General features: G+C 39.9%; 2 protein-coding genes across 3 annotated transcripts in view; both read left to right on the top strand.

Annotated features, from left to right (window-relative positions):
• Positions 1–561: 561 nt before the first annotated feature.
• On the top strand, positions 562–11,087 carry LOC126996429 (cytosolic Fe-S cluster assembly factor narfl-like). The gene is made up of 11 exons (XM_050856851.1): positions 562–768; positions 3,394–3,494; positions 3,670–3,762; positions 4,014–4,126; positions 4,640–4,773; positions 5,192–5,344; positions 6,322–6,458; positions 6,689–6,800; positions 7,612–7,816; positions 8,492–8,649; positions 9,491–11,087. The coding sequence occupies exons 2-11, from the start codon at positions 3,432–3,434 to the stop codon at positions 9,730–9,732; spliced, it is 1,410 nt and encodes a 469-aa protein (XP_050712808.1). The 5' UTR covers positions 562–768; positions 3,394–3,431; the 3' UTR covers positions 9,733–11,087.
• A 508-nt stretch (positions 11,088–11,595) lies between these two features.
• Positions 11,596–12,957, top strand: part of LOC126996427 (trichohyalin-like) — a 178,039-nt gene continuing 176,677 nt past the window's right edge. For both annotated transcript variants that reach the window (XM_050856849.1, XM_050856847.1), the window contains exon 1: positions 11,596–11,703. The gene's annotated coding sequence lies outside the window, so the exon portion shown is untranslated. The remainder of the gene's footprint in view (positions 11,704–12,957) is intronic.

Raw genomic sequence — 12,957 nt, 5'->3', positions numbered from 1 at the left:
ATGCATGTGTTTTTGAGCGAGATGGGACGTGGAGTAAACGGGAGGACTGGAAGGGAGTGGATGGTGCTGCTGCTGGGGCTCAGCGGAGAGACGAGTGGACGAGTGATTGAGGCAGTGAAAGAGTTCTTGGAAGGCATGTGGCGTGCAAGATGTAGGGAATGATATCTTGCCCCGAGAACATTGACTTCCCGCATGTTTTTTTGTTTTCTCTTCACAGGAGCTGCCGATACAAAGGCCTGGCTGGGGAGAAATCCCGAGCCACCTGTGACATCAAGATCAAGATCAAGATCAATGTGACTAGGGATGGGCAAGTACCGTTAATTTGAGTACCGGTAGTACTGGTACCGAAAACTTTGGTACCGTTAGTACCGGTACCGGTATAGTTATTATGGATGTACTCGATCATAGTCTAATAGCAATAACAATATTTAGTAGCAACCTAAAAAAAAATCGGGTATGAAGAATTATCAATAAATCCAATAAATAATTCCGAGCAATCTGGTACCGGTACCGTACCGTTTAGCTGGTACGCTAGTACTGGTACTGGTACCGGTACCTGCCCACCCCTACAGGCTGTGACATCAAGATCAAGACCGAACCAAAACAACAACACTGGCCGTGCCTCAAGGGTTCCTTTAGCCGCCCTGTGCTGTGTAACTCGAGGCAAACCAAGATCTCGACGTCCTTAGGTAGTCCCTCCGGCCAAGTGCCAGCATTATAAGGAAGAGTTGCTATTTTCCTTATCCTGCTAGTGTCGCTGTCATCAAGGTGAGTGTGCGGGATTGTGTTGTGTCATGCCCCGCCTGTCATGACTTGTACATTGTTATACGTCTCTTTGTCGAACTGTTGTGTTACTTAAAGGCTAAAGGTGCTATCAGACGGGCATTTTCTGGTGTCTTTTATTGGCATCTAGCCACCGGTACTGGTGGCAAGGAGCGCTCTTCCTGTCACACGCGCAACAGATGTTTTCGGCCTCAGCACAGATCAAAACAAGCTGGATGCTAAACATATATCGAGTACATATAAAAAGAAAGATAGGATTTACCAGGCATTACAGGTTCCATGTTGGGATACTCCTTCAGAGCTTTTGCAAATTACTTGAAACCTTCTCTCTACATATTTCTCTTTGAATAGTTTTCATCCCTGGTGTCCCACAGACACTCGTTTTCCCGATAGAGCTCACAGAGGGTGGCAAGAGCATCCTTAAACCAAATAATTTGCGCTAGACAATGCCCACACAACGGCTGAAAGTGTAAACAAAGATGCCAGTACTGGATTCAAGATGACGATGATTGGCGTCTTATGATTGGTGGCGTCTAGCCACCAATACTGGTGTCAAGATGCTCGTATTGGTGGCAAGATGCCAGTAAAGTTGTCCGTGTGATAGCACCCTAAGATCTTACAACTGTGGGATAATATTCACGAAAGCGTAGCCTCCTCTGGCGGCGGCCGCGGCGGTTGTCCACCTGGTGTTACAAGGAATACCTCCTCACAGAAACAAGTCACATATACATGGGGGGAGGGTTCCAGGGGGGGCACAGCTCCTCCTGGTTAGGAGGTTATGTAAAGCTCGGTTGGAGTAGTTTAAATACGCTCCCCCACCAAAAAAACCTTGATTTCCCACGGGTGTCCAAGTTGAACCTCTCTGCGAGCTATTTTGTGGCTGCGGCAGCGGGTCCACAAAAGGCATTGAAAAGTCAATCGTTTAGTGATTTCCGGAAAAAAAATACTATCTCCATGATAAATAGCATCATATTTTGTCCAGAAATAAGCAGTCAGCATCTCAAAATTAGTACGCTACACTTTCGTGAATATTTCCCCAACTGTGTTTCATCTTTACTTGCTAGTGGTCAAAACATGTGTCAAAGTACCAATTAAATGTGAGGCCGTGTGAGCGAAAACGTACAAAGCGCCATCTGGCCAAAAATGCGATTTTGTGGTATAACACTATTTTGAACCTTCCTTTATAAGCGAGGAATGTCGGTTTGTACAAAACTGCAGTGGAAATAGGCCTGGGAGTCCTTCAAAATAACCCTACATTATCACCTACGCAGTTGAAAGTGAGATAAGAAAGCAGTCGCGAGCGAAAATGTACAGAGCGCCAATAGCATCACTGCAAACGTGCAAGCTTTTCCGTCTAGCGCGTAGTGCAAACTCTTAGCATTTATTGTTTATTAGTATATTTTACGTTTTGTAACTTCCTTCATGTTCCGGATTATTATGAATATCATGAACTGTGTATGACATATTAAAAAGTTAATTAATATTGCACATCATGGATGTTTTTGAAAAACCTACTTTTTCGGACCTATATATATATTTTTTTTTATAACTGAGTACATGCCAATATTCTACATACCTTAACCTTCATTTTGGTCTTTGATTGAAGTGTCCACCTTAAAAACCAATGAAGTTATGATAATTTAAACATTGCAAAACTTTAAACGCGATTTCCCGCATTTTAAAAAATGGCGCTTTGTACGTTTTTGCTCGCACGGCCTCATGTTTGCTTGCCAATAGTGTCTTTTTACGCATTCTTTATCTCCTATACATGGCCTTATAATGATCATTTATCAATTTTCTTTACAATATTAAACAAAAAAGCATCCCTCTAACATCAGAATCATGGATTTTGGAACTATTACCATGATACCAATTTAACCTATTGCATTCCCTTGTCAAATACTGTAGTTGGATTGGAAATTGAGTCATCTGTAAATTGTATTTAGGCTATTATAATCATTTTAGAGCATTTGGCATCTGGTCCCTTCCTAGTATTTGGTAATAGGCATATATATATATATATATATATATATATATATATATATATATATATATATATATATATATATATATATATATATATATATATATATATAATGCCAAAAAAATATTGTTTCAATCTTGCAACAATATTTGAATGTTTTAGCAATATAGCAAGAGAGAAGCACCATAAAAATGTGTGCATGTCATGACCATAGGCTCAGTGCCTACTTTAAAAGTTGTAAGAGGGACAGATCAGTGGGACTGCTTAGGAGACCTGCACAGTCTTTTTCAGATACAGACTATTCATTTCTTAGTAAAGTATGATGAGATTTAATTTTTACAGCTAAGCAGCTATAAAACACTAGAGCCTCTCAAGAAAATCATAGAGGTGAAAGAACTTTGAAGTAGCAGAGATAAGAAATTATGAGGATGTCAATTTTGTTCTTTTTTTTCATTTTCAGGGATGATTATGAAATCTTTTATTTCTTAAAAAGCAGATCTAAGTCATGTTGCATTTTTCCACACTTTTGCATAACTTATCTAAATAGTTTACAATTAGTTATTTATCTATTTTTTCCTGTTTCTTAGAAATACTGCAGGCCTAAAGCTTACGACTGTTTGTTTCAGAGGCACAGCAGTCGGTTTGTGTGGTGGCACCGTTGACCATGTCAGGCTTCAGTGGAGTGTTGAAACTCACAGATCTTGATGACTTCATTGCTCCATCACAGGTTAGTAGATAACTTTGATGAATAGGTAGGTATTATGTATGATTATTGTTGGTTCCATAGGTGATCAATCATTATTGCATCATTGCTGTCTCAGACTCAGACTCCATAGAGTTGAACAGAACTACAGAATAAAACTAATATTTCATTTATGTTATCATTTTGAATGCCACCACAGGAATGCATCAAGCCAGTCAAGGTTGAACAGAAGTCAGGCCGAGGCGTAATTCGAATAGAGGATGATGGAGGAGCAGAGGCTATGGCAGCGCCGGTAATAGAAACACCAGCTCTTGAGTTACTTTTACTACTTTTTGGTACATTATTTTTAATGAATATCAAAATTTTCATTGGCATTATTTTGTTGATTTAAGAGTTTACCTGACATTATATCATGAACAACATAAAATAAGAAAATGTGTATAAAATTTACATCCATTATTCATTTGATTTCTATAGTAACATAACCCAAAATATGCATATCATATTTTTACTACCTTCTACAAATATATTATTTTCAAACAGCCTAAATATGAAAAGGCAAAAATAACACTGAATGACTGCCTGGCATGTAGTGGGTGCATCACATCAGCTGAGGTGGTCTTAGTGAATCAGCAGAGTCATGATGAGTTGTACAGGTAAGAAAATGACACTAACAAGTTGATTGAGACACAGTATTGCTACACTGTGATCCATATTGAATATACGTGTGGTTCAGCCAATGTAATTTCATATAAGTTGTGAAAAAATCATTTAGTAGTGAACTGATATTCTGATAATGTGCTGTTACTCTTTAATATATTTCTTGGATAGTTTCTTGTATCTTGTGTTTACTTAAAGAAGGAATTCCAGGAAAAATGTTGACATGATGTGGTATTGTAGTCACTTGTTGTATTCCCCTCCTGTCCCTTATCAGTCTCAGTAGTGAATAAGAATCACAGATTGAACACTGCTAGGAAAAACATAAATGTGGATGTGCAAATGAAGTATTAAATGACTGGGTGACAGTAAATTTATGCACGTTTACAGTCTACAGAGAATAGGAATAATGTTGGTTCAGTTATTGGTTTCCTCTACTCAAACTCTCACTGCCAAACTTTATATAGTTCAGTTTACTTACATTTTAAAGCAGAAATTACCTGAAATTTCAGAGTTCTTGGTGATAATGCCAATAAAGAAGAGTCAGAAAAGTTAACTGTGATAATGTCTATGTCGCCGCAAGCAGTCCTCTCCATTGCTGCCAGACACTCCCTTGGTGCTGATGAATGTGCACAAAAATTAGCAAGTACGTTAAAGGAGACATCGTATTTAGCAACAATGTCTGAAATCAAATTCATATTCTTCACTTGCCTATATATTGCTCTATATTGCAGTGACCATGAAAATTGATTAAGACTTAAAATAGTGTGTTGGTAATGTATTGTTGGAAATTAAAAAAAAAATGTTAATTTAGTAACTCCGTCAGTAATTGAAACAAAATATATAATTTTAGACCCATAGAGGATAAAAAAAAATCATATGCCCAGTTCAGTAGCTTTGGATCACAAATAAACCTGATATGTCAGTATTGATTTAAGTTGCATCATAATGTCATACGCTCATCTGCCTAATACTGCTACATGCCAGTCACCCACTCAGTAAATGCGTGGAGGACACATATGTTAGATGAAATGTAGTTCATTAATAAACACAATATTTTGCAGGTTATTTCAAGAGGTTAGGAATCCACTTTGTCTTTGATACAAACTTTGCTCGCAGCATAAGCCTACTTGAGGCTGAAAAAGAATTTTTAAGAAGATATGAAGAAAAAGATTCCAACCCTAAGGCTCTACCTATGCTTGCTTCTGCCTGTCCAGGTATGTTAAGAGTTATCTATTATATGCAGCTATATACTGAAAGGAGGAGGAGGATGGTGATGATGATGCGTTCACTTACATGCATGCACACACATGTACTGTCAACAGTCATTGATAGTGATATTGAAATTCTGCAGGAAATTTAAATTGCATTCAAGCTAGGAAGATACATGGAAAGAAGTCACAGTCACTGAAAGGGAAGTTTCTGTCACAAGTCATGGTAGATGAGATTATTAGCAAGACATAGAGACTAGCAGACAAAGAGCTTAAGAAATGTTTGAATGAGGGGTGATGCTGATGAGGAAGAAAGGGCTGAATTAAAAAGATAAATAAATAAAAAGGGCCAAAGCAAAAAGCACCAGAGATTTAAATGAAAGAATACAAGGTTCTATTAGTTAGTAATGGACCAGATGCTGCAGAAGTAGTACCAATAGAAAGAGGAATAGTGAAGGATGAAATTGACAACAGTGTAGAAGGTTTGAAAGTGGGGTAGGCAAATTTAGATGGCATAATCTCAAGAGGACTAGAAACCAATGATACTTAGGGAAAAAATAGACGTCTTATGTGCTTCATAGAGGTCAAGTTAAAACAAGAAATTACTATTTAATTGTGAGATAATAAATACATGCTGTGGAGAAGAGAAAAAAAGATCAATTGGGAGGACCAGTTATGATGGCAGTGAAGAAGGGCATTCATATTTTTTAAAGATTGATTTTACTTTCTGTAACTGCGAAAAATAAAAATAAGTTTTTTTGTTTTACCTATTTTGACACGTGTTCCATATAACACATATTTACCGTAAGTAGCTCCTTGTTTCTGTTCACACCCTTGTTTATGCTCATACCTCAGTTTCATTATTCTGATACTCTGCTCTCAAGGTATGAAGAGACCCTACCTCACACCAAATGCAGTTTTGATGATTGGTAAATTTGAATATTTAATTTTTTAGAAGAATAATGCAGATGTTAATGTTGCAGGCTGGGTTTGTTATGCTGAGAAAACTCATGGTTCTTACATCTTGCCTTACATCAGTACTGTCAGGAGTCCTCAGCAGGTGATGGGAGGTCTTGTCAAGGACTTGTGGGCTACACAGAAGGGCATTTCTCCTGATAAGGCAAGCAATTATTTTTCCAAGAGAACATAATATATTTATTATGAAGTAGAGCAGGATATATTTTTAACAGTAAGGTGGTGAATTCTGGTACTGAATTCTTGTCTTATACTAAATAAATGGAGCAGTCATTACTCAAATGTTACACATCAAGAATAATAACATCCACAGCCTTGCTTGATAACTGCAGCCATTGGTGTCTTGGTCTCACACACAGCTAACTGTATTTACAGATATACCATGTGACTGTGATGCCATGCTTTGATAAAAAGTTGGAAGCTTCTCGGGATGACTTTTATAATGAAGTTTTCTCAACTCGTGAAGTGGATTGTGTCATAACTTCAGGTAAGGCTAATGCAAGGAAGTCACAGGATACCAAGCTTCTTGTTTTTTTCATTGCAATGAAAACTATTGTAATAATGTTCTGTGAAGTCATCTAGGATGAGTGACCACTGATTCTATTAAAATGTAGAGTTGTTGGTTTTATTTATCTGCAACAAAATTGACCCACAGCCACATTTTTTTCCCACTGTTCTGGGAGTGTTTCTTATGCAATTAAGTTCATGTAGGGATGGAGAAATACCAAGTCTTTGGTTGCTTATATTGCAGAATGTAGAGTTAAATGACTATTGGTTAACAAGTGAAGTGGTCAATGCCTGCTACTTACTTTACACTGAAGCCACAGCTTCTACCACTGTCATTGGTGAGGCCACTTTACATAAAGTGTAGGGTGGGATCTCTCATGTGTCATCATGACACGCTCACATGCCTTCATTTGGACACAAAGCACGTCACACATAATATCCTGCAACAGCATGTAGCATAAGTGAGAAATCTTGTGCATCGCTCATCATTCATTCACACAATACACTTCTGATACAGTATCCTACAAATGGTATCCTGTGACATCACTTGGTGACTTAATGCCTGCACATTTTTAAAAGAACTAAATTCTACTTAACCATGATGCAAGCGGTGTGTCACACATGATGCACTCACGCAATATTCTACTGCAACCACAATAGCATGAAACACCGCTTTTCTCTTGTTGGAAATCAGATGTTGAAAAGGGTAACAATGACAACTAAACACCATCTTTATGAAGGAAAATCTCATAACATATTGCCTTCCTATTCTATATTTCTTGTTTTCACAGTGGAGGTTGAACAAATGCTTCTCAATGATGAAGTTGAACTTGCTTCCCTGGACTTGACTCCTCTTGATAGTGATCTCAGCTCTGGCCCACACCTGACCTCTCACCCTGGGTCATCATCAGGGGGATATGCTCACAATATCTTTGTCAGAGCAGCAAAGGAGCTGTTCAATCAAGACATTGATGAGCTACAGTGGAAAGTGTTAAGGTAAGGTAGTGGAATCATACAGAGGAGTTGATTTCCCCAAAATCTGCTCTCCTTAGTGTCCTAACTCTTGTAGGAAAATGGAAAATAGTATAACATTAATATGATGCAGGATAGGCTCCACAAAATGTTATATATGTTAGGGATGCCACTAAATATGACTCATGCTTTAATATAATGGTGACTGGAAAAACATAAGTACTAGAATGCAGCATGATTTCTATAGTATACTACTGGTAGATTATTAGTGTTAAATACAATGCTGTGAAATGCTTTTACTTAAGATAAGCCGATGTGAGGACGTCTTCCACCTCTCACATTCTCTTGCTGATGTTTCATCTTTGACTTTCCTAAGTTTTATTGCTGATTTATGCTGTCTTGGGTGGGTTTTCAAGTACTATTATTGAAAACATTATTTGTGACAACTGATGCAAGTGTAAAACAATATTCATATCCTCAAGGAAGCAGTATTTGCTCAAAGACTTATTTATTGTAAGGTATCATAAGGTATCACATGTACTTATCAAGTCCATTATCAATAATTAGTTTTTACTACAATTTTGACTCATCAAGCTTTGCACAAACCATAAAGTTCAGTAGACTGATAAAAATCTTGTGTTGAAATGATACTGTTGTAGCATCAGTAGAATAAGTGCTAATTATTGCCTTCTTTCCTAGAAACAATGATTTCCGTGAGGTGACCCTTGAAGTGAATGGTGAGACAGTGCTTCGCTTTGCTCTTGCCTACGGCTTTCGCAACATTCAAAATCTTGTACAGAAGCTCAAGAGAGGAAAGAGTCCCTACCATTATGTTGAAGTTATGGCATGTCCTTCAGGTGAGGAAGTGATGTTTGAAATGAAACTTGGGGCACTTTATAATTTACTACTTGATAGTAAATGGGTAAGTATTGTGGCAGCTATAGGAAATCTTAAGTCAGTAGGTGTGGTGTAAGTAATATTTCAGAGATTTTGAATAAGATCTTCATTTCACCTTTAGTAATTAATGTAGTTTGTAGTACTTGTGAAGAAATACCTACAAGTCTCATATGATAGTAGGCCTTCAGATGCATGGAGTATGGACTCAGCCAACATAATTAGTATTGTTCTCATATAACCACCCATGTGAACATTAGCCTTGTTAACCACCTTATTAATAATGATTTCCCTCAGCAGAGCCACTAGTGGTGTACTCCAACCTGTAACACCCAAAATGCTTCACTTTCATGTTTCATTTTAGATCACTTAGATTATTTTTATCCAAGGAATTACTTGAATATCTACTGTGGGATTATTTGATTACTTGGAACCTTAAATATATAGAGTTGTCCCTTGACATTCAAAGGCCTTAGGAGGCAGAAACCATCTTGGATTTGCAAAATCCACAATCAATCCTTTCATGGTGCAGCTATTCATTAGTGACCCCAGGAAAGCCCTAAAACCCATAACCAGTACCTGATAGCACTAAACCATCACAATCATCATAAAAAACATATATTGCACATATACGACCCGTCCAGAGTTTCTTGCTAACTCCCAACAAACAATGTTCATAACACACATGTGAGTTTGGAAATCCATGAAATTTGAATCTTTAAATGTTGAATCTGAGAATGTCAGGGAACAGCTGGATCATTTGACCAGTGGAAAGCATGTAGGTAACAAGTACCCATCTTTTAGGGTGCTTGAATGGTGGTGCACAGATCCGCCCAGAGAGTGGAACATCAGCCAAAGAATTAGTGGCAGAGCTGGAGGAGATGTATGGTTGCCTCCCTTCATCTAAGCCTCAGGATGATCCACGGGTGATGTCATGCTACTCAGAGTGGCTTGGGGGCCAGGACTCCCAGAAGGCCCAGCAGATGTTACATAGTAAGTACAAGGCAGTAGAGAAGAATGTAAATGCTCTTGGAATTAAGTGGTAATTGTTTTCTTCATTAGTTAGTCACAGAAATCAGGTGAAGAATATCAGGGATCTAAGATAAGTAGTGAATTCTTATCATATGTTGCTTGTGCTCCTTGTCTACTCTATGGCTCTGAGGAATGGACACTAAATAATGACTTGAAGAGCAGAGTTGATGTCTTTTGATCAACAGTGTCTATGCAGAATCATGGGATATTGCTGGAATGACTGTCATACTGGTGATTATTCCATGAGACTGAACGTGCATAGTCTGTGAATGCCAAATCCTGGCTATATGGGCATGTGGCACGCTACCCAGAAGTCACCCTTGCTCACTGGGATATTTCTATGAGTAACAATCAAGAGCAGAGGAGGCCAAGGGGATGCCCACAATGTTTGCAGCTAGAGCATTAGGTGATGGGAAGGGGGCTTATGTAGAGACTTTCCTGGAGGGACCACAGGGTTGATGTCATGTGGTCAGTGAGGTGATGTGCTCCCCCAGCATATATCCTTATTGCTTGACTGACTGATCTGTACCCAATAAAGTAATGGTATGGCTGAGTGAAGCAAGCACGTCAGATGAAGTATTTTGTATTTTCTTTTGACCATCATCTCTACATCCTTAAACTTTGAGAATAGCAGGCATTTGTCACATACTATGAAACATATCATTGGAAGCCCCTCCCTCATGATTCATTTAAGTACTGATTTACTCAATATATTTTCCAGTACAAAGTGTGTAATATTTAAATCACAACAGTTAAAGCTATAACTAAGGAATACCACACCTATGGATTATTGAAACAAGTGATCAATTTAAGACACATCATTAATTTGTTCTTTATGTATATATTCTGCATACAAAGAAAGAGTTTGTGGGATGAGCAGGAGGGGCACTATGTTGGCTGCTCTCAGTTAATGCATTCTGACTTTTCTGGTTCTTTATTTAGTTATGGAACGGTGTCTTTCATACTTTTTTTTAACGTAGAGAAATATTGGAATCCTCATTACAAGATTTTTCTTAAGATTTTCTGTTCAAAACCAAGGTGTGTTTGAAACGAAAGAAAGTCAGTTTTGCATCACTCTCCTTTGCCATACCAACCCATCTGTTTCTTCTCCTTCACCCACCCATCTTCCTTTTCTATATAATGTCTGACTTTCATATTTCCCTTGTTCCCTTTGTTGTCCTCCCTCCATGAAGCCCTTTAGTACAGACAGATTAGAGCAAGCTTGTAAACTGCTGTGTAAATATTGTGAGTGAGTAAACACAAAGTATTGGTTACTACTTGTTTTTTGGATTGTGCTTGTAATTTTAAAAGATTTATAGAAATTACTTTTATTTTACAAAACAAAGAAATATATTGAGTTATATTGAAACACTTGTTTGTTATTCACACACCTTGAGCAGAGAGAGAGAGAGAGAGAGAGGGGGGGGAGGTGGAAGGAAGAAACGTGAGGAAAACGAAAAGGAGTAGGAGAAAGGGGATGGAATGAGAGAGAGAGAGAGAGAGAGAGAGAGAGAGAGAGAGAGAGAGAGAGAGAGAGAGAGAGAGAGAGAAGGCAGGAGGAAGGAACAGGAGTAAGAGAAAGAGGTCAAAGTGAAAAAAATGTGAGAAAAAGAGATCAGGAAGGAGAAAGAGGTAGTGGAGGAACACGTGTTGGGTGTGAGTTAGTAAATATGGGAGTCGAACAGCCGCAGGACGAAAAGATGATGATGGAAGTGAAGGAAGAGGAAGAATGGGAAACAGAAGAGGAAATGGTAAAGAGGAGAGGGCGTGGATAGGAATAGTATAAGACGTTTGGATGTAAATGTGGAGGAAGTGTGGGCAGCCAAGGTAGGAGGGAGGAAGGGGCGGAGGGGTGTTCATCTGAGGGGTGGTTGCTGGTTGTGGTGGGTGAGCCTTTGCCAGGTGTCAGTTTGGCGGCGTTTGTGCGAGTGTGTGCGTGCGGCGGCGGTGCGGCGGGGCGGTGGGGGTTTACCACGTTCACCTGGGTAAGGCCACTAGCGGTTCGTGCGACTCAAGGGCACCTGAGAGCGCACCGTAGCCGTTGAGAGTCCCGGGAGATACGTAAAACTCTGGCAACATTGGAGTGCGCGCCGCGTCGAGAGGAGAGACATGTAAACAACACTCATAGAGCTCCGGGAGGCGAGGCAGTGAATGGGGCGGTGGTAGTTATAGGAACACAGTGGTTGGGGTAGGACGAGACGAATGTAAGGAGGGTTAGGGATGAACAGCATGATTTGATTTACAGAGATGTTCAGGTCATACTAGGAAGTGGAAGTGCGTGGAATGGAAGGGGCATGTGGCAGAGGTGGATGAAATATACGAGGAGGCTAAAAGTGGAAAGGAAATTCAGTGCAGGTAGTGAGACAGGAACGCCCGGCTTCATAATTCTTATATTTATATCGACATATCCCACGTGTGTGTGTGTGTGTGTGTGTTCTCAGAATCTTCCCTGTAGGCACTGCGTCATCACAGCGCCGCGAAGTGGATGGTGGTGGAAGTGGATTGAGTAGGTAGTAGCATGTGGGGGGGAGGGAGCGGGCGTTGGGAATATATGCCAATCAAGCCCTTGTTAGCGGAACCGATTTTTCTAGTTGTCCTTTTCGTCATGTGGTTCGTTACTCTACCTTTGAGTAAACGAGAGAGGGAGAGAGAGAGGGGGTTAGGGGGGGGGGGCAGACCTAGGGGATTGAACGGTTTGTGAAGCAGAGACCGAGACAGCAATTTAGTTCCCTTCGTGCAGCACCACTAACGCGTCCAAGCCTGTGCACCAGTACCTTCTTTTCCTGTCCTCGTTGCGTGTTTGGCGTTGCGTCTAAGGAAGGCTTGACGCAGCAGCTGAGTGAGGGTATGAATAGCTACACTCGTTTGTCTGGTCTAGACGGTTCACAGTTTCGTGGCCCTCATTCTCGAATCCTTGACCCTATTCTTGCAATGCGACGGTGCCACATATGTCGTCATGTGTCATCTAGAGTAAGGGATTGGCAGCCTAGACATGATGGATAGTAAGGGCATGCTGCAGCAGAGGCAACTATAAAATGCATCTTTGCCAAGGGCCCATTTTTAAAGGTAGGTTATGCTCACGAATGGAGGGAGTGAGAGGTGTTGGCCGCGGGCTTGAGGCATCTCGGTGAGGTCGGGCAGGTGGCGGGCAGTCTTCGACTCTGCGCCTAGAGGTGCTCAAGGCTCCGTAGCGGACGCTCGCCGACCATTTGTTGGGTTAAAAATAGTGACAACGTGTG

The sequence above is a fragment of the Eriocheir sinensis genome, chromosome 10 (genome assembly GCF_024679095.1).
Source record: "Eriocheir sinensis breed Jianghai 21 chromosome 10, ASM2467909v1, whole genome shotgun sequence".
Classification (NCBI taxonomy): domain Eukaryota; kingdom Metazoa; phylum Arthropoda; class Malacostraca; order Decapoda; family Varunidae; genus Eriocheir; species Eriocheir sinensis.
Note: the sequence above shows the minus strand (reverse complement) of the source record. Positions and strands in the feature narration are given on the sequence as shown.